Raw genomic sequence first — 23,038 nt, 5'->3', positions numbered from 1 at the left:
GGGCTGTCCTCAGTGTAGCGCATCGACACCTCCTGTATGGAGGGTGAGCGGTCCCTCCCGGTGTCGAAACTTGGGTGCCGGCGCCACTGGCGACCCAGAGCTCTCGGTACTGTGTCTTGAATGCGACCGATGACGATGCTTCTTTGCCTTTGCACGAAGCATGTCACTGGTACCTCCCTGTACCGAAGAGGAGGACGTCGAATCCAAACGTCTCCTGTGGGCCGGGTCCGAAAGAGGTCAATCCCGGGGAGCCTGTACCGCAGAAGCCCTCGAGGCAGGCGGAGACCTACTCGAGGGCTCACCGCTACCAGCAGGGGAATGGACAGCCCTCACCTGCACTCCGGAAGACAAAGCACCCTCCGACGACATGCACATCGATACCACCAATGACCTCGGTATCGCAGACGTTGGAGCACCGGCAGATGAGCAGGGTATCGCAGACGTCGACACACCGGAAGATGACCTCGGTACCGAAGAAGTTGAAGCACTGGACGAGGCCCCGAACAAAAGGTTCCACTGGGCCAATCTCGCCGCCTGAGTCCTCTTCAACAGAAGACAGAGTACAGGCCTGGGGACGATGCCCGGCCCCCAGACACTGAAGGCACGAAACGTGCCTATCAGTGAGGGAGATAGTCCAGCTGCACTGGGTGCACTTTTTGAAGCCGCTGGCAGGCTTTGAGGACATGGGCGGAAAAATCACGCCGGCGAAGTCAAAATTCGCGATGATGGCTAATGGCACCAAAAAAGTTAGAAAAAAAGCCCATATGGGCGGCTAAAAAGGCCACGCCCGACAATCGAAAGAAAACTTAACGGGAAAACTCTCGAAACAGAGGAATTTTTTAAAAAAACGAAGATGAACACGACGGAAAAGAAAATTCCGGACACTTCCGAATGGAAGAACGCGGCGAAAAGATGCGAGGGGTCTCCTTGGAGCGCAGACCGACCGAAAACAGCCGTCCTGAGCCATGGAAAAAAAGAAAACTGGCGATCACGCTCGCGTTCGGGTGGTAAGACGGTCACACGCGAGGGCTAGCAAATGCTGCTGCTAGTGAAGATCTCCGATTGGAGGGGCTGCCGTGGACGTCACCCATTCGTGAGAACAAGCAGCCTGCTTGTCCTCCGAGAAAAAAAAAAAAAAAAAAACTTTACCAATGTTCATTGGGGACATGTATGAATGTTCACAGAAAATTTCATCAAAATCCGTGATGGTCGAGCAGGGCACTTCTCTGAAATCAGACCACTTGACATGGAATGACCCATGCTCCTTTAGTAGCTGATTGTATCAGTGTTATTTCTTGACTGAACAGATGGAACTGATGAACTGAATCACCAAGTGATAGGCAACATACACTGCCATATCAAAAATGGGCAGAAAAGCAGTTGATAGACTTCAGTTGCAAGGAATAAAGTTAATCTTCTGCCAAAACCAGGCATTTCAGAAAACTGCAAGTTTTAGTACACAATAGAGAATTTCCTGTTTCTTACATCTTGTAAAAGAAAATAAGATACCTTTTTTATTGGACATAATACATTTCTTGATTAGCTTTCGAAGGTTGCCCTTCTTCGTCAGATCGGAAATAAGCAAATGTGCTAGCTGACAGTGTGTATAAGTGAAAACATTCAAGCATTACTATGACAGTCCAACCCACCCCCATCCTCCCACCCTGTCAGACTGTCATAGTAATGCTTGAATGTTTTCACTTATATACACTGTCAGCTAGCACATTTGCTTATTTCCGATCTGACGAAGAAGGGCAACCTTCGAAAGCTAATCAAGAAATGTATTAAGTTATGTCCAATAAAAAAGGTATGTTATTTTCTTTTCCATGTTTTATTTTGTTTGATTTCTATTGATAACCTTAAGAGTGGACTAACACGGCTACCACACTCCTTTACATCTTGTAGTAAGACCAAGTAGGTCTTGAACAAACTTACAGTATGAAAACAATGCAAGACCCAGAAAATGTAAATATTACATTTAGAACCATTTCACAAATTTTCTTGCTTTACTATGAAAATCAAGACGTCACCAGGAATGTCACTTGCTCTTATCACAAGAACAAATAGTTTCTATCAATCACAATTCAATTTTTATCCATCAGCATGCAAGTTCACTACATGATTTGATAACTTCAGTTAATGACCAGTTTGACAGTAAGGTCTACTGCTTATGGAGGTTTCTATTCCACAAAACTATTGAATGCCACTGCAAGTAGTCAAAACAGTTTCAGAATTCAAACGAGTTCTTAGTGGCAGGAAGGTGGGATAAAAAAAACAAACAAACCATCTGTGTTTGCATAGTAGGGGAAATAAGTCAAACATTTTTGCTTGAGAAACCTATTTAACTATTATAGTTTCTTTTCTGGGTATTTAACGCAACTTATTCCAATGATACATTGTAGATTCCACACTTATAAAGTCTACCAGAGCTAGGAGTGCATGGAAAGTGTGATCACATGGTTGGTGGTGTGATTGGAGTCCATGTGGATACCAGCCTGGCATGCACAGAGGCATCATACTGGCTGTCAGAAAGATCAGGTGTTCCATTGTCATAAAGTGGAGATCCTGAGGAAGGTGTAGGTACAGAGTGAGGAATGGATGGATAATGTGCTGTAGAACCTCGTAGGAACTGAGAGCCTAGTCCATTTGCCATCGCTCCTGCCTGAGAAACAGGTGTGACTGTGCTGTTGCTGACAGACCATAAACTGGGATACTGGCTGTAATAGAAGGAAAGGAAATACTGTTAGTAAACCCAACTGTCAGTTTATTATAGCATTTAACCATGCAAACATTAGAAAAGGAACAGCTATGGAAAGTGTCCTGTGTATGGATTGGTCTATAACTTCACAGCCATTTATGTAACACAATCCTGTTACTTAGAATCAAGAACAAAATTCTACTTCGGTCCTGGTCAAATGAATCCGCAACCAAGTTGCCTCCCCTTCTTGTTTTTATCACCCTTTATTTATGGACCCTTCTTTTTCACCCTTCTCAAAGTCTTTTACGTTGTCAAGGTTGTATCACATTTTTAATCACTCATTTCACCAGACACAAAAGATACATCCTTCAGAGAAAATAAACAACTATATATGATATGCATAGGTTCAGAGACAATTATGTTTTCCATGAAAAGACTGCCAGTACACTATATATAGGATATATTTTTAACACATCATGCAGATACATTTTATCTATACGCTCTGTAATCTTTATATCATATTTGTTTTATCATTTATGTGTATTTCATTGTGGAGGAGTGGCCTAGTGGTTAGGGTGGTGGACTTTGGTCCTGGGGAACTGAGGAACTGAGTTTGATTCCTGGCACAGGCAGCTCCTTGTGACTCTGGGCAAGTCACTTAACCCTCCAGATCATTAAGCCCATTAATATTCTTAGTCTCTACCAAAATAACATTCCCCGACATCCTATGCCCCATCCCCTTTGAACTTCCCCTGCCCAGCCCCTCCCGCATTGTCCACTTCCCCCCACCCCTAATACACTGGATACAACCCTTTTTAGCCAGCCCTTCCATTGAAGAAGGTCACTCAGCATCCAGGAGGGCCCATGTCTGTGCATCCTACAAAGTATGCGTCCCCACCCCCAGACTATACACCAGAATTACCATGAGAGGTTTGTGCATTGCCTGAGTAAAAAACCCTCTTCAGTAAAAAAAAAAAAAAAAAAAACCTCAGCCTGTAGTGCAGTCCAGTCCATGGCAACCACTACCAATATACAATATTAAATTATAATCAAATCTTTTATGGTCTTTCAATATTTCTGTATATCTTTAACACTAAACTGAAATGTAATCATTCTGAAATATTGTGAAACAATTTGCATGTTTTTCTGTTTTGGCTTATAAGATTTATTGTAAAATTACAATCAACTACACTACAGTATGCATATAGTATGTTCAAAACGGTCAACTTCACTATCCAGTATGTATCTCTCTAAAATACTTGTATCTAAGCCACACTGAACCTAAACATTGTTTGGGAAAATGCGGGATACAAATGCCAAAATAAACAGTCAAGTAGGCAGCTTTCTCACAGAGGATGAAGCTTTAGAGACAGATCCTGGAACTGTTTTCCAAGTTGATGGCGGGGATCTCAGGGGAGCTGTAGCAGAAGATCCAGCATGCACAGGAAGATTCGCACAGCCCAGCAAGGCTGGCTTTTCAATGCCAAGACCAGTGCTAATGACCCTTAAAACCAGCGCTAATGACCCTTAAAACCAGCAATAGAAAAGCTGTTTTATCACCGACGGCTCGGCACTACTCTTCATTCCCCTCTTCTGTAGCCCTGCCATCTTACTGCCCTCATTCATATGGCTCACCGACCTAGCGCTTGTGGGTGGCAATGGTGAAACACGTGGCCTCCAGTTAGTGCAAGGCCTTCCCCTCTGCAATGTCCCACCTCCTCTGAGAGCTTCCTGTTTCTGGAAGGTTGAATGTAGTAGAGGAGAGGCCTCATGTCAGCTGGAAGCAATGCAATGCAATGCATACCTAGCTCCATGACAGTAGTATGCAGGTCCCCAGAGCAATTTTACTTTAGTTGGTGCTGCGCGGGACCCATGCAGAGGAAAAATCGGAAGAAAAAAAAAAGCAAGCAAGCAAGTGCAGTCAGGGACGTCCAAATTAAAAGATAGTAAAAGGGGGAATTGAACCAGCAACCTTTTGATTACAAGCTCAGTGCTCTAGCCAGTGCACCACTGATTAGACGTCCTTCCCTTTCCATTAAGTCTCTCCAAGTTTCTGTCAGCCAATCACAGCTCATTTAGCTGACATCTGTGTCAGCTAAACAGCGGTGATTGGCTGACAGAAACTTGGAGAGACTTAATGGAAAGGGAAGGACGTCTAATCAGTGGTGCACTGGCTAGAGCACTGAGCTTGTAATCAGAAGGTTGCTGGTTCGATTCCCCCTTTTACTATCCTGGTAATTTAGACGTCCCTGACTGCACTTGCTTGCTTGCTTTTTTTTTTCTTCCGATTTTTCCTCTCTGCATGGGTCCCGCACAGCACTAACTAAACTAAAATTACTTCGGGGACCTGCATACTGCTGTCATGGAGCTGGGGATGACATTTGAGGCTGGCTTACAAGTTGGGAAAAAAAGTGTTTAACATTCGTTTTTTTTTTGGTGGGAGGGGGTTAGTGACCACTGGGGGAGTCAGGGGAGGTCATCCCCGGTTCCCTCCGGTGGTCATCTGGTCATTTAGGGCACTTTTTTGGGACCTGTTCGTGAAAAAAACGGGTCCAACAAAAGTGACCTAAATTCTCCTGAAAACGCCTTTTTCCCATTATCGGCCGAGCACGCACATCTCTGCTCAGCCGATAACCACGCCTCAGTCCCGCCTTCACCACGCCTCCGACATGCCCCCATCAACTTTATGCGTTCCCGCGACGGAGTGCAGTTGGAAACGCCCAAAATCGGCTTTTGATTATACCGATTTGGGCACCCACAAGAGAAAGACGTCCATCTCCCGATTTAGGTCGGAATTTGGGCGTTTTTCTCTTTCGAAAATAAGCCTCCTTGTCTCATTTAAGGTAGAGCAATGCTATATTAGCAGACTAGTCCCAAGTTGATGTGCTCATATGCATGTTAGGCTGCAGGTACTTTTTTAATGTTTCATGATATGAAACTATTTTCTGTATTTCATGAATTTTTCAAAAATGTTCTACTTATCCTCTGCTGTGAATTATTGGGAAGTTGCTCTTATGTAGTTCATAAAAATCACAGAATAAGTATGTATGGCAGATTTTTCTTCTGAGATGGCAACCCTAGTGTGAACAATTGGTTGTAGATGAATGGGTGGGGGCACGCGGAAGGGTGCAATACTAGGTGCTGCAAGGGATTCTGCACATGGCACAGAGTAGAACAGATATCAAGTTTGTCAACAAGTTGGCAACCCTATCCCCAGTACTCCTTAATCAGTTTTAATCCATTAACGCCATTAATGCTCCACCTAATTCCCAAGTCCCCACTTTTCCATTCTACCCAATCCCATGTCCCCACTTACATTCACAATACTCGACCTTAGCCCCTGCTCACTCATCTCTATGTCCCCTGCCCCTGTTCTAAGAACTCATTTCCCCTGCCTTTTCCACTGCAAGTATCTCTCTTTCTCTAGGATATTCCCCAGCATATGCCTTTGCTTCCCCCAGTACCCTGCCTCCTCCTAGCCTCCAACCACAGCATCCCCCAACCCTCCAGTTCCCTCAAGCATCAGCCCCAGCTCCTACCTACCCCAACAGCAGTGGTAGCACATTTTTTTCTCCTGCAGCTGCACTGCTCCAACTGCCCAGATTTGCGAAGAGAAACAAGTGCATTGTTTTATGTTTAAAATCTGTAAGGCAGCTAAGAGGAGTAGAACAGCTGTGGAAGAACATACTCCAACACCACAGAAAATCTGTCACACACTTAGTAAAACTACAATATCCAAAAAGGACTACACAAAATATACTAAATAGAATGAAGGATGAAATTGAATTAAAAATACCACCTTACAGATAAGGGAAAGGGGACTTGATATACCACCTGAGGTTTTTGCAACTACATTCAAAGCGGTTTACATATATTCAGGTACTTATTTTGTACTAGGGGCAATGGAGGGTTAAGTGACTTGCCCAGAGTCACAAGGAGTTGCAGTGGGAATCAAACTCAGTTCCCCAGGATCAAAGGCCACTGCACTAACCACAAGGCTACGAAGAGACCCCAAACCATTTGACAAAATAGATTTAAATGTGACTTGTGTGGTTTTATTTTCTTTCATTCGTCTTTAAAATCTCCATAGTGCTTTTATAAGATGATGGAAGACCAGGTAGGGATTCTAGGCCATACCATTGTAGTTTATTCTTTAAATTGAAAAGGACACTGCCAGTTTTCAGAGAGAATGCCTTAACTTTAACTCCTGTTACTCTATCATATCTGTTTATATGCTCCACCTTCGCCTACACCCCTATGTTGTTTAAAGTGTCTTATGTATTGCATTGACATTTTAAGTAGCATACTATGCCATACTATGTACGGTTATCTGAATATTTTCTATTGATACTGTCTATTGCTTTATTAAATGCAAACAAGGCTAAATTTGTTACACAAAAAAAAAGGCAAATGGGTCCTATTAAATAAATGTAAACAAGTGCCAGTTAAGTATTTCCACCAAAACTCTTGATAAGTAAAAACTGGCAAAAACTGGCTGCAAGCTGGTTGAGTACTATCTTAATTTCGGAAATAAGCGAATACTGGTAGATGACTGTATATACTAGTGAAACATCAAAACATTTCACTGACAGTTTAACAGGATGGGGTGGATAGGCGTGAGTCAGAGAGACAGGAGAGCAATACAATTTACAAAGCAATACAAGTTTATGCTTTGTAATGGGCTAGAAAACCAAGTCACGACAGAATCCCCCTTATAGTGACATACAACACAGAGCTGGAAAAATTAAGAAAAATCATAAGAGATCTGCAGCCTCTACTCCAGGTGGATGAATTACTGAAAGATATTCCCATCCCCACCAGTGCTGGCTTTCCAACAGCCACCCAACTTAAAACACAAGCTAATTAGAAGTAAGCTCCCAACAGACTCAAAAAGAAAAGAATGGCACACATCCTTGCAATATATCCAGCTGCAAACTATGCCAAAATCTCTCACAGGACCCCACGATCATTCACAAAGGAAAAACATTCAACATTAAGGAATCTTTCATGCTCATTTTCCAATGTGGTATATATCATTCAGTGTAAAAAGTGCGATGAAGGCTGCTACATTGGAGAAAAGTCAGATGCTAAAGAAGAAATTTAATTTACATAGACATCATATGAAAAATACCAGTACAAACAAAGATGTCACGCCTGTGGGACAGCACTTTACATAACCAGAACACTGTACCAGTGATTTCATGGTAAGGATCCTGAAAGGGAACTTTAAAACAATACAGGAACGTAAGACCTTTGAAGTCAAAATGTGGACAAAGATCTGGGTTTTTTCTAGCCCATTACAAAGCATAAAATTGTATTCCTTTGTAAATTGTATTGCTCTCTTGTCTCCCTGACTCTCACCTATCCACCCCCATCCTTTTAGACTGTCACTGAAATGATTTGATGTTTCACTCATATATACTGTCATCTACCAACATTTGCTTATTTCTGATCTATGAAGGGCAACCTTCAAAAGCTAATCAAGAAATGTATTATGTCCAATAAAAAAGGCATCATCTTATTTTCTTTTCCATGCTTTATTTCTATTGATTACCTTTAAAAGTGGACTAACATGGCTACCACACCTATCTATCTTAATTTCAAATCTGTAGAAAAATTGGAAACTATGCATTAAAATTTGCAGAAAGATTTGTAACAGTGACCATCTTTGTATGATACACTTGAGGATTTACCAACTATACATTTTGCATACAACTGAAGCTTAGCTACCTTTAAACCAAACCCATCTGCAGCTCAGGAACTGGAGTTTAGAACCCTTAAAGCATGTATAAAGAAAACATTTGAAGATGTTGAGTCTAAAATCTATGGAATTTAAGGCAGCTACTATTGGATATTTCTTTTATGACCCATAAAGGTTCTACATTTTAGTGGCATGCATAAAGAATTCTGCTTTGCTGTCATGTTTCATAGAACTTGAATCTAAAACTTCAGATTCATTCATACATACATAGTAACATAGTAGATGACGGCAGAAAAAGACCTGCACGGTCCATCCAGTCTGCCCAACAAGATAACTCATATTTGCTGCTTTTTGTGTATACCCTACTTTGATTTGTACCTGTGCTCTTCAGGGCACAGACCGTATAAGTCTGCCCAGCACTATCCCCGCCTCCCAACCACCAGCCACGGCACAGACCGTATAAGTCTGCCCAGCACTATCCTCACCTCCCAACCACCAGCCCTGCCTCTCAACCATCGGCTCTGGCAATTTAATAAAATACACCAGACGTTGCCACAGATCTAAAGAAAAAAGTGCAGATTTAGTTAAGATGTGATTTAAAGTCTTCTCACAGCTCCAATGCTTACTTTCTAGCATAATTCCTTATACTACCTGATTCTCCAGCTTCTTCACTTCCAGAAGCTGAATTAACACTAATGATAGCTCTTGTCACTACTTCTCAAATGTGACTCATTTTTACATTTTACTTGTCAATAGTTGTACCATAGGTTTGGGAAGTTATTTCTAGGTTTCCAACCATAAATCAATTTCACTAGGTCACGTGCATTCACTCAATTTGGTAGATATACCCTTACAGTGCATGTCTTGAATTAAGAGAATCGAATACTTAACCTAATTACATTTAGTGAAACCTACATTTTTCCACTGCTTAATCAAATATTTGTTTTCTTCCAGTACAGTCATAAGCCTAATCACTTACGGGACCTGTTGAGGCTCAATGCGTATCTTCAGCCAGAACACTTGGGTTTTAATTGCCATCAAGCTCAGTAGTTCATAACATTAAACTATGAAACTATGTTGTAATGTTTCCCTCCAGTCTAAGCCTGAAGTATTTATTCATTAATCAAAGTATGATGCTGACCAGAAGCACTAGCTTCTATCTTCCTGCAGGAACTGGCTAGAATGAGAAGCTATGTGGTAAATTTTACTGTAAGGCCACTATGTAAAACAACAGTCAACACTTACCCTAGAGGTGTCCCTCCACTTCTTCCCACTGCAGCCTGGCAGAGAGCAAGTTACTTTAACACTATCTAGGCAAAACCAGTGGCAATCAACTAACCCTACTCTCAGGCTTCTCTAGAGCAAAAAAACCAACTCTGGACAGCTGAAAAAGCTTCAGCTATATGTACAAGCTGCAGAAAAATGTAAAAGACAAAATAAGAGGAGGCAAGTGTACCAACCATTCATTGTGCTTCAAGTTAAGGACCTGTTGCAAAGGTCAAATCATGCAGGAGTGAAAAATCCATTTATGTTGCATGTGCGTCACCCACCACAAAAGTCGATAGTCAAATAATTGACATCTTAGAAACCTTTTACACCATTCCATTAAAAAAAAAAAAAAAAAAAAACCACACTGTTCCAAGAATGTGCATACTCTTTATATTAATGCATACCTGGAGTTGGCAGTTGTACCAGAGTTGTGGCTCATAGGCAGCATGCTACTATGGGTGGGCACCTGGAGACTCGACCAATTGTCATGAGACTGAAGCACGGACAGACAGGCAGAGGAATTATCTGCATAGCTTGCTGTAAAATGTGCACATTGAGGAGTGCATTAAAAGACAAAAATTGATTCAGCAGTAAACTGGCAAGTGTTAACACTAGTAAAGAATTATAATTTGTTAACTGTAGCAGACTGTTAAGGTACTGTTTTTAAAGTGTAAAATTGCTGTAGATTTATATAATAAAATAACATTACCATAAACTATAATTCAGTCAGAATAAAAAGATTTATATCACCCTTTCAACTTTAGTTTTAAGGAATTGTTTAAAATTTTGAAGACTGAGCCACATACAACAGCACATCAGTTAAAAAAAAAAAAAAAAATGCCCAGGTTTTCAAGGAGACATTTAGCCATCTACATTAAAAGGTACAGTAGCTTCAGGTAGCGTTTCCAGAAGCAAGCATGGCCAAAATATGAAGGCATTCATCACAAAACTTAAGACATAAATGAAGACAAAGCTTGAAAATGATAATCTGAAGATTTCAATTTAGTATAATTGCTTTAACTGCAATCTGACATGTAAAATAGATAGCTAAATGCCAACTTTTTTAATAATTTTACTAATTATATATATTTTACAACTCCAAGAGATACAGAAATTTTTAATTAACTTAAACCAATCTCTATTATAACATTAAGTTGAAATGTACTTAATTCCTTCGACCTTTATATATAATTAGGCAAAATAGATCCAAGAGAGAGAAATAACATAATACTATTAAAGTATACTTTAAAATAAATCAACACAGGAGATACTGCTGACCAATTTCTTCTTTATCACACAGTGTGCAATCTGTTAGTTAACATTCACTTCTTCTTTAGAAACAAAATAAACTCTTCTAACTGCTTAGGATCTGTTTTGATTAGGGGTTCAGAGACCCCTGAGTTCCATCTGGTACTGGAGTTCAGCTGTCCAGTAGCGGAGAGAACCTCAAAAGAAGGCTGATTGGACCTCAAATCTGACTACATCTCCACATAGAATATTAATTACCATTCCTTAACCAACCCAAGAGATTGGAGGAGTGGCCTAGTGGTTAGGGTGGTGGACTTTGGTCCTGGGGAACTGAGGAACTGAGTTCAATTCCCACTTCAGGCACAGGCAGCTCCTTGTGACTCCGGGCAAGTCACTTAACCCTCCATTGCCCCATGTAAGCTGCATTGAGCCTGCCATGAGTGGGAAAGTGCAGAGTACAAAAAAAAATGTAACAAAAATAAGAAAAACTAACAAATATTAGTGAAGACAAGGGAAGACACTATAGCTCCAAAGATTATGACTATTTACTCACCCAAAGACACCAAAGGATATACAAATGGCATGTACAATCAATTGGTTCTAGGAATATAATTATCCAGCTGCAAACAGGTGTTAGCTAGTTCCTAATCTTTTATAATTTCTTTTACCAATTAAAGGTTTTGCAAGGGAAAGCAATTAGGTAATTTGTCAATTCTGCTGGTCACATTGGTTTCCCTTGGAGAGAGAGAGTGGCAACCCTTCTCTAGCTTAAATCAGGAAATACACTAACTTTTATATGTTCATACAGGTTATCAGTAATATGACAGTAAGCCCAACTGATTGGATCTAATTTATATCATGGTTGTCACTGATTGGCTTATGCTAATGAGTAGCTTCATCTCGTGAACATGTTCTTATCTTTAGCTTGCTTAACCACAAACTTAAGACCTTACACCTAGGTTGAGGAGCCATCTGTATCCTGTTTATGAGGTTTCTGCACCCTAACTTCTTCCTCATTCTGCTGCATGGTCCTTATTTTGCTCAGGAGCTTGCTGGCACTTCAGAGTTCAAATTTCGGCTAAAGGCCTGTACTTTTATACTGAGGAAACTTCAAACAGCCCAGAACACAGCAGCCAGACTCATCTTCAGAAAACCAAAATATGAAAGGGCAACACCACTACTAAAGAAACTACACTGGCTTCCACTTAAGGAACGCGTCACTTTCAAGGTATGCACACTAGTCCACAAGATCATTCATGGTGAAGCCCCTGCCTATAAGTCCGAGTTGATAGACCTACCAACCAGAAATGCTAAAAGATCATCCAGAACATACCTCAACCTCCACTTCCCTAATTGCAAGGGCGTGAAATACAAGACGCTACACGCGTCAACCTTTTCTCACACGAGCACGCAGCTTTGGAATACACTGCCGCGCAACTTAAGAACGATTTACGAACAAGCCTCCTTCCGCAAATTACTGAACACTCATCTGTTTGAAACAATTTATGGCAAGAGCCAAAACACATAGAGTCCACACTCACTGATCATCAATGCATCATACATCCACTTCTAACCCTCATCCCCCGTAATTCCACATCACTCATACATTTACTCACAGGAATATGTACACCATATGTCTCTGTCTTAATACTGCCCTTTAAGCTTCCCATTGTCTCTTTCCAACGTTTCAATGTTGATGTCCCATTGTTATATTCTTAATGATACTTCAATGGTTTCACATAACTTGTACAATGTAACCCATAACCAAGTTGTAACAAATGTATTTCCATTATTCATATCTTATTGTAAGCCACACTGAGCCAGCAAAGAGGTGGAAAAATGTGGGATACAAATGCAATAAATAAATAATAATAATTTTTAGAGCCTGAACCTACGTCTCTGGCCTGGGCTTCCAAATAATTATGCATATCCCCACTTGAAGGCCTGGGTAAACAAGGCCTTCACAAAATGTGGTTAAGGTCAATGCTCGTTGCTAGCGAACTAGTCCTGCACCTAGGTGTTCGCTATCGCCTCAAAATATTGAGCTAACTCTCTGTTATGAACTCAACAAACATATGGTTAGTACTCCGATTGTAGGCTGTCTTAGGTTGCAGGTATCCAGAATCCCTAAAAGCAGGTTGGAATTCCTGGGCCTTACTTTACCCGTCATGGCCATCCAATCACGAGCACTAAGCGGATAGCAACTATGAGAGGCACTAGTAAAGGGGATCTTTATGTTTAGAATTGCCAATGGTATAATTAGAAATAGGCAGAGGCAACCATTATGGTTTGCATCATGCAGCAAAACAGGAAGAGAACCCGGTAAGGATCATACTATGGTTGGATATACTAAGATTGGTTACACTATTGCTAAATAATGGTATGGCTGAATGCTACATAAACAGGGGTTTAAATGTCTATAGCATCTAAAACATCTTACATTTGCCCATACATTGTTATATCTTGGTGGGCATTAAGGTTTGGTGCTATCCTTGTATAGCCAGTATCAGTTTGAATTCCATAAGCAGCAACAACAGAAAAAAATTTCTAGAAACATTCAAAATCGATGTTAAAGTGAAAGTAAACTGAATATTAAATCTAAGTCCATTTACAATGGAAACTGTCATTAGCAACATGCTAATTATACAAAGAATTGAAACTGCTTAGTTTGTACACCTGTCTTTTAGATTGTAAGCTCCTTGAGCAGGGACTGTCCTTCCATGTTATATTGTACAGCACTGCGTAACCCTAGTAGCGCTTTAGAAATGTTAAGTAGTAGTAGTTTGAAATAACACTCGGCATATAAGTACAAAATTGGCCCCTAAAGCCAAAGTCCTCTATGCATAGCCAAAAAGGCCTTGCACCTCTTCTGTGTTTCTTTAGATAAATCTGGATAAATTCTTATTTTAGATCCTAACAAAGAGGAGTCAATGTCTAAAGGAGAAGTTTTAGAACAGAATCTCAATCCATTTCCAAAGCAAAAGACACTACTACTACTTATCTACTTATTTCTATAGCACTACTAGACGTACACAGCGCTGTACACTTGAACATGAAGAGACAGTCCCTGCTCGACAGAGCTTACAATCTAACCACGGCAATAGATCTTTGAGTAACAACTTCCAATGATGAAACCAAAAAGGATGTCAAGTTCAAACCATCTTATATATTTGGTTAAGAAATTCCAGTACAGATTTTGTATTATTCTGTAAGTGTTGGCACACGAACTATAGGAGGCAGTGAGTCACTCTGCATTCCCAAAACCTCTACCAAATATTATCAATGGATACCTTGGAAAATTGCTTAGTCTCAAATTAAGTTTCCTAGTTTGATTTTCCAAATATTCTAATCGACATAGAAATTCCTTTCCTTAATTACTACTACTACTTATTTCTATAGTGCTACTAGACGTACGCAGCGCTGCACACTTGAACATGAAGAGACAGTCCCTAAAGATTTGACCCTAATTCTCCAATTTTCCCCTAGTTTCACTTCAGAAGACTGTTGGGTATTAGTTTGCACTTGGATAAGGACGGCCTCATTCAAAACCTTAATTTCCACAGTAATTTTTGAAATTAAAGATTGCAAAAGAGGAATGCAAAGTGTATCTTGTAGGGGTATTTACCTGAGTTCTCACCTTTGCTGGTCTTGGCCTATACCAGCATGAACCATTCTGTACAGTAACCTTCAGAAATTAGCTTGGTTACAGAAAGGTACATTCCGCTGAGCCTAGCAAGAGGACTACAGCCAAGGACATATTACTTGTTGCAAACTTGCACCGTTATTTCCTGGGAAGAATGAAGGAGTGAGGCATACGACTCCAGGAGTATTTGACCAGACAGGGAGTGTATGTATATATATATTGAAATCTGTTCTCCTACCAGATCACTCTCGACCACCTCACTCGACATGGGCAGGTTCCCTCCCTGCACGTTCTGCTCCTCTTTTCCTGGAGACTGAACTGTAGGACTTGCTTCCATGTCTCCTCCTCCTGGCTGTGGGGGAGCCGCACACATGACGGGGCTTAAAGAAACCCCTCTACACTGCCAGCCAACACAGATACGTCGGCACCAATAGCAGGGGAAAGAGATTGTCTAGGTCCCGTCACTCCGAAGCGCTCCAACGTTGGTTGCTGGGAAGGGTGAGTCCAGGTAGGGGTTGAGAGACATTCCCATACCTTTCCTCTCCTTTTCCCCATCTTACGAGGTGTTTAAGGGTCCTTCTTGGCTCTAACTTGGAGCGCATCTGGGAGCGTCTGGTGCTGCAACTCATTATGCCGCCATCTTGGATCTACCGCTAAATGCCAACTTAAAGTTACATTCTAAAAATCTCCAATCAAAATGTTTAAATCTAAACTGGTAAATAAAAGGAGCAAAACAAATTCAGATCAACTTTAAATATACCAATTTGGATGTAAACGTGATAGTTCAACCAGTCCTCGGAAAACCCTCCCAGTTGAGTAAAGATACAGTGTAAGCAGTACATAAAGTCTCACAAGACATTCATTCTTAATATCCTGAAAACCAAACTGACTTGTGTCGATGCAGTGGCTCGTGACCCAGTCCTTAAAGGAAAAAAAATTCAGGCAGCCCCAACACTAAACTTGACTAAACCACTCAACTGTTGAAGTCTCTTGACTTGTACCTTTCCCCAGACATTCCTTTAAATAATCTACAGTAGAAAGAGCTTGATCAGAACTCTGGAAGGCATACCTATAAGACAGAGAAACTTTCAATATGGGAAGTTATTCAAAATGTCTACTCATTGCAGAAAAATTTGTTCTGCATCAATGATTCCCATTGAAGAAATTCTGGAAAACATGGATGTGGAACAGAGGATAGTGGCAGCGTGATTCTATTATCATACGTGGTGGGACTGTGCTATACTTGAAATCTATTGGCAATATTATGTTCTCTCAAATGTCTAATCAAGCGATATCGCCTAAAATGGAGGTGGCATCATTGAACCTCCCCATGTCGGGTTGAATGCTAAAAAGGATGAATTTTTACAATTTGGGAGGACGGCAGCTTGGACAGTGATCATCACATATTGGAAGCAGAGAGATTATCCGAACTAGAGGATAGTAGTGCTAAAAGTGGACCGGTGATATATGCATAGACTAAGTGTTGCGCACATATAAGTTGGACCTTAATTCCAGCACCGCCGATATACCTTTTATTTGTAGCATTTGTATCCCACATTTTCCAACCTATTTGCAGGCTCAATGTGGCTTACATTGTTCCGTAATGGTGAGTACCAATTCCGGAAAAAAAAAGAAATACATAGTTGAGGTATAGTAGACAGAGAGGATTAGGTATTCATGTACTAAAATTCATTGTACAACAGCAAATAAGAGATATTGGATTAATCTTCTATATCGTGAAACATTTGTTTGGACAATCAGTAATATTAAGATTCAATTCATATCAAAATTAGTATGGACAATTAGGGAATAAAAGTTACGTGTTGTGTGGATCCAAGTGTAAATTTTTTTAGCTGGCATTTAGGATGGATTAGTGTGGTATGCTTTCTTGAATAGGTTGGTTTTCAATAGTTTACGTAAATTATGGCGTGGGTTGTTTTTATATATTTTGGTAATTCATTCCATATTTGCGTACCTATATAGGAGAAACTGGATGCATATGTTAACATATTTTAATCCCATACAGTTGGGATAATGGAAATCCAGGAACGTACGTGATGAACTAGTAGAGTTCCTGGTTGGTAGATCCATGAGGTCTGACATACCCCGGAGCTTCACCATGTATGATCTTATGAACCAGGGTGCAGACCTTAAAGGCAATGCGTTCTCTTAGTGGGAGCCAATGTAGTTTCTCTAAGGGTCCTGCGCTTTCATATTTCATTTTGCCAAATATAAGTCTAGCTGCTGCCGTATTTTGTGTAGTTTGGAGTTTAATAATTTGTTCTTTGCAACCGGCATATATTGCATTGCAGTAGTCTAATTGGCTTACTATCAATGACTGTACCAGTCTACAGAATGTTTCTCTTGGGAAGAACGGTTTTATTCTTTTGAGTTTCCACATTGTGTGAAACATCTTCCTTGTTGTGTTTTTCGCATGGTCTTCCAGTGTAAGGTATCAGTCGATAATGACTCCCAGAATTTTCAGGCTCTCCGAGACAGGAAGGGTAAAGTTTGGGGTACTTAGAATGGTAGGTTTATACTTGTTATATTGTGATGAGAAGGTGAGACACTTTTGTTTGCATTGAGGTTTAGTTGGAAAGCGTCCGCCCATGAGTTCATAATCTGGACGCTGTAATTGATTTCTTTAGTAATTTCTGTTGTCATGTTTAAACGGGATATAGATCGTGACATCATCTGCATAGATAAAAGGATTGAGGCCTTGATTGGATAGCGTTTTGGCTAATGGTGTCATGTCAGTGAGTGGTGATCCTTGAGGGACTCCACATTCCGGTTTCCAAGGTGGTGATATAATCAAATTAGATATTACTTGGTATGTTCTGTTAGGAAGCCTTTGATCCAATTAAGTACGTTTCCTGCATTCCAAAATATTCTAAGATGTTTAGTAGTATTTTGTGGTTGACCATGTCGAATGCACATGTCGAATTGCAGGAGAAGTATACTGTTTCCAGTTGCAATTGCTTGCTTAAATTTGGTTAGGAGGGTGATTAGTACAGTTTCTGTGCTATGGTTGGATCGAAATCCTGATTGTGCTTCATGTAATATTGAGAACTTGTATAAGTAATCGGTAAGTTGCTTGGTTACCATACTTTCCATTAATTTGAGTGCTAAAGGGATGGATGCTACTGGGCGATAGTTGGTTATATCACTAGCTTTTTTCTTTATGTCCTTAGGTATTGGTGTAAGTAATATATTTCCTTTATCATTAGGGAAGAGTCCATATTGTAGCATATGATTTAAGTGATTCGTAAGGTTTGTTATGAAGCGTTGCAGGGCGAATTTTATTAGGTTGTTGGGGCATGTCAAGCTTGCAATGGGACTTAGCAAAAACTTGTTGATCGCTTGAGAGACTGATTCATTAGTAAGGATATCGAAATTAGACCAGCTTTCAGCCAGATATTCCTCTGGAATTGGATCTAAACAATTGAACATTTCGTGGTCGGTGGTCTTAGATAATGTGAGTCAAATCTTAATTTTCTCATTGAAGTATTTAGCAAGACTATCTGTTGATGGGGGTATCTATAGTAGTTGTAGTGACTGGGGTGGTATTTAGTAGTTTGTTCACTAGCAGAAAACGTTTTTGCGTATCATTGTAGTCTGGTCCAATTTTGGTTTTGTAGTAAGATCTTTTGGTATGTCGTATAGCATATTTGTATTTCCTTTGTACTTGTTTCCATGCATTTAATGTGTGTTCATCTTTCCTTTTGTTCCATGCTCGTTCGTGTCTCCTAACTTGAGTTTTTAGTTTTTTCAGATCTTCATTAAACCAAGGTATCGAATTTTGTCTTCGTGAGGTTTTTGTTTGTAAAGGTGCTATAATGTCCAGTGTATTTCTGCATCTATTGTCCCAATCTTGTAGATAATTATTCGAGCCTGTTTGTATTGTCCATTCATCCTCGTAAAGCTGGTGCCAGAATGTTGTAGGATCAATTTGGCCTCTTGAGGTGTAAGTTGAATGTTTTTGGTTATGGCATGAGCCTTTTCTTCGCCATTGTAAGGAAGTGTTTAATTTATGGTGATCTGACCAAGGCACTTCTTTCAGTTTTGTATCTACTAGAATTAGGTTTAGATCTAAGGCTAGTTTGTATGTAATGAGGTCGAGTGTGTGTCCTTTATCATGGGTTGCTTGTATATTTGGCCAATTAAGGTCGCATAGTTGGAGAAACTCCTTGCATTCACTTACACTGGTTGAGTTGGGATCATCTAAGTGTAAATTTATATCCCCTATAATAATAGCTACACATGTATTCATTATATAAAGTCCATGAAGTGTGGTTGGCATTCGTGCCAATAGCCTGGAGGTCTATAAAATAGGACAGCATTCAGATGGTCGAGTAGGGATTATGATGGATTCTTACTGAGGCTATTTCAAGTTGAGGCATTATAGACTCAGCTGTTATGAATTGGGATTTATGGATTAATGCTATGCCTCCTCCTCGTTTTTCTTTTCTTGTCCAATAAGTGATTTTATAGCCTAGGGGATATAAATCTAAAATTATGGGGTCACTTAGATCGTGGAACCAGGTTTCAGTAATAAATAGAAGGTCAAGGTTATCAGTCGTAATGCAGTCTGCTGTTATAGTTTTATTTACTGACCTTTTACTGCAAAAGACTCTGGTTTTGGCTGTCTGGTTGGTGAATTTGATAGGGGGAGTGGGGTGAAAGTGGCTGGAATTTGCTGTTTTCTTGATCACATTGACTTGAGTGGGTGCACTGAAGAAACATGTATCCCACTTAATGTTTTGTTTTTGTTGTGCCTTTTGCATTTTTTTTTTTTATTCCACTAGTGGAACCAAGCCCGTTTCGTCAACAATGAAACGGGCCCTAGCAAGGCTCTTGTGTAAGCGGTTGTTTTTCTCTCCCCCCTGCCCTCCCCTCCATGTCCAGCGATTCTCTCCTCTCCTCCCATCCCATCCATCGGAGATTGCAATAGAGACCATAGTAGATCAGGTGTCTAAATAAAAAAATCAGACAAAAGATTGCAAATTAACAACTACTGAGCAAGACGTAAATAGAACAGTTTTGAAATGTCTATTTGTGAATGCCAGAAGCCTAAGAAATAAGATGCGAGAGTTAGAATATATTGCACTAAATGAAAAGTTAGATATAATAGGCATCTCTGAGACCTGCTGGAAGGAGGATAACCAGTGGGAAACTGTCATACCAGGGTACAAATTATATCGTAGTGATAGGCTGGATTGAATTTATCAATGTATTTATACCCCACATTATCCCCACAAACATGCAGGCACAATGCGGCTTACAAAACCAGAGAGAGAGTTCTCTGGGTGATAGAGACAAATTAGAAATGAAGAGCAAAAGTGCAAGAAAGGACACTTTACATAGAATAGTACAAAAGAATGGGTCCAACCAGAATCCACGTTTGCATGCTTACAGGGGTTATAGTCATACATAGGTCTTGTAGAAAATATTTGTGCAAACAGATGCGTTTTTAAATGCAGAGATTATGCATTTAAGTTGGATCGGTAGGGTATGCCTTTTTAAACAAGTTGGTTTTTAGTGATTTCTGGAATTTTAGGTGGTCGTACGTCGTTTTCAAGGCTTTTGGTAATGTGTTCCACAGTTGTGTGCTTATGTAGGAAAAACTAGATGGAAGGACCTGACTGAAAATAATAAACAGCATAAGGAATGGTAAATCAAATGCAAAGTGCTGATAAGGAAGGCAAAGAGATTTGGGGAAAAAAAATTGCTTCGGTGGCAAAAAACACATAAAAGCAAGAAGCTGGCAAAAGGGAAAGGGAAATGGGACTTGATATACCTCCTTTGAGGGTTTTTTGCAACTACATTCAAAGCAGTTTACATATATTCAGGTACTTATTTTGTACCAGGGGCAATGGAGGGTTAAGTGACTTGCCCAGAGTCACAAGGAGATGCAGTGGGAATTGAACTCAGTTCTCCAGGATCAAAGTTCACTGCACTAACCACTAGGCTACTCCTTCACTCAAAAGAATCAGTTGGACCACTAGATGACAGACAGAGGGGTAAAAGGGGCACTCAGGGAAGACAAAGCCATAGCAGAGAGATTAAATTAATTCTTTGCTTCGGTCTTCACCGAGGAAGTTTGGGCGAGATACCGGTGCCAGAAAAGAAATTCAAAGCTGAAAAGTCAGAGAAACTGAATGAAATCTCTACAAACCTGGAAGATGTAATGGTGCAAAATTGAAGAGCAGAAAATCGCCTGGACAAGATGGTATTAATCCCAGAGTACTGAGAATTGAAAAATCTTATATATAATAATTCTCACCTCCAACATTCTATGCGTCTGCCTGCCTGTGTCTGTAACTTTCTTCACAGATGGGCTCCAAAGCCCTAGCTGATGTCACTAGACCCATTATAATACGCCCTATATAATAATTCTCACCTCCAACGTTCTATGCGCCTGCCTGCCTGACCCCGTAACTTTCTTCACAGATGGGCTACGAAGCCCGGAGGGTTGGCGGCAGGAAGGGGGGCTCGAGAAGGTCACAGCAGGGGGGTCCGGAAATCGGAGTCAGTATATTGTTCAGAAACTCCAAGTAAAAGGCTTGAGTAGAGCTGGTAAGACTGGATGTAGGCAATGAGCAGAGGCCTGAAAAGTTGCTTCTCAAATGAATCCAAAGTGTAAGACTCTTGTCCCGGAGGCGCTGAGGTATGAGACTGAGAACTCTTGGCCCATTTGAGAGCGGATTTGACCACCATGGAGTTGTGCAGCAATTGTGCCTTCTCAAATCCAGGAGCCTTCTGGCTACAGTATTGCGTGTCCACCTTCTTAGGTATGACCTGTACTGTGTCCTTAAAGATAGGGTGCAATGGTAATGCGAGACCCTTTCCTTGGGAGGAGACATAGCCCAAAACAGACAACTTCTCTGCTCTGGGCTCCTCCTCTGTCTCCAACTTAAATGGGTTGGCCGCAGCCATCTCCCTCACAAAACTGGTGAAAGAGCCTCTGGTGGAAATTTCCATCTCTTGAGGAGAGGGATCAGATGAAATTCCATACGACTCCTCTGAGAAGTAATGTGGATTCTCATCCAATTCCCATGAGCGACCCCAATCAGACTTCATCATACTCAGTTGCAGGTGAATGAGTCTGTACCGGGCCTTGGCCTAGTGGAACGACATCTATTCTCTGAGGAACTTCAAGGTGCAGCCCTAACCCCCTCAGACTCTGGGGAAGCTTCCTCCCCCATGTCGAAGGCAGTACTGCCTGCATGGACACAGACGTTGACACCCAATGAGGTGCCGGCGTCGAAGATCTGGGCACCGGCACCAATGGCGTCAAAGAGCCTGGGGCAGTTCAGGCAGCTGGAGCCTTCTAGAGCAACTGCACCAGCTCCTCAGAGCATGCTGCAGAACTACTTAAAAGTGGGCATCAGCAAAGGCATGGTAACCAGGGCAGAGACAGCCTGAGAAGATGCTGGGACCAAGCCGATCAGTGACTTGCACACTGGCACCTCTTCCAAGGAGGGGGAGTGCTCTTCCTGGAACTTCTCGGGTATCGGATGTACTGATGTCCCGGCACCGTGTGCTGATGGAGATCGATGCTTATGCTTCTTGGGCTTCCCCCCTATGCATACAGCTTCGATACCCTGGTGCCAATGAGGGCACCGAATCCGTATGGTCCTTTGTTTAGGTGTCTGGTCTGATGCTGACCAGTTGTGGAGCCTGCTAACACCTCCTGGTGTCAAGGCAGATGAGACCCAGTCCATGCTGGTGCACACTCAGTGGATACTGAAGTCTGAGCAGCCATGAAGGTCGATGCCACTGGTGTCAGTCGATGGTCCTGCCTTCGAAGAGTCAAAGAGATGCTCCATTTGAGCCACACTTGCAGAGTTCTCACCTGCATTTAGAGAGATCAAACAGAGGGGTCAGGATCTGGTCCAAGGCACCTGATGCATCAACTGTACGGGTCCGTGGCAGAATCACGCATTTACACTTGATGCACCAACTGTACGGGTCCGTGGAAGAATCACGCATTTACACTTGATGCACCTCTTGAAGCAATTTGGGGGGGGGGGGGTCTGACATCAAAAACTTTGCCAAACTCCTCAATCTTGAATTAAAGATCCCAAGATGGCGCTGTGACCAGACACACCTGAGTCTGCTGCCGAGGTGACCCCGGTGTTTTCTGTTGGTTTCGCTGCCTTTGTGGTCTCCTTGATGGGGAAACGAAGGGGGAAAGTCAAGGAGCATTCCTCGGCTCCTGGGGCGTCCTTGGCGTTGCGACAGACGACCCTGCAGTTTTCCAGACAGCAGCCAGGACCTCGGGGAACTTCGACCCCTTCTGCCGCTCTCGACGCGTCGGCGTCGATTGAAAGCGCTAACGGGGCTTCCCTGAGCCCCGTAGAGCGCATTGCTCCACCTCAACCCGGAAGGGAATTACTGGCAGCCCAAGCAGGAACGGCGAACGGAGACGCTCAGCCCAACCTCCTCGAGGAAAGGTCTGCGGTGATAGAACACGAAC

At 41.5% G+C, this 23,038-nt stretch overlaps 1 protein-coding gene across 1 annotated transcript in view; it reads right to left on the bottom strand.

Moving 5' to 3' along the window:
- Positions 1–2,005: 2,005 nt before the first annotated feature.
- TBXT (T-box transcription factor T) overlaps positions 2,006–23,038 on the bottom strand; it is a 157,217-nt gene continuing 136,184 nt past the window's right edge. The window contains exons 7-8 of the mRNA XM_030198080.1: positions 10,073–10,205; positions 2,006–2,717 (exon numbers count right to left, since the gene is read on the bottom strand). Of these exons, the coding sequence (XP_030053940.1) occupies positions 2,453–2,717; positions 10,073–10,205 (398 nt within the window). The 3' untranslated portion in view covers positions 2,006–2,452. The remainder of the gene's footprint in view (positions 2,718–10,072; positions 10,206–23,038) is intronic.

The sequence above is a fragment of the Microcaecilia unicolor genome, chromosome 3 (genome assembly GCF_901765095.1).
Source record: "Microcaecilia unicolor chromosome 3, aMicUni1.1, whole genome shotgun sequence".
Classification (NCBI taxonomy): domain Eukaryota; kingdom Metazoa; phylum Chordata; class Amphibia; order Gymnophiona; family Siphonopidae; genus Microcaecilia; species Microcaecilia unicolor.
This window is presented reverse-complemented; position numbering and strand designations above follow the sequence as displayed.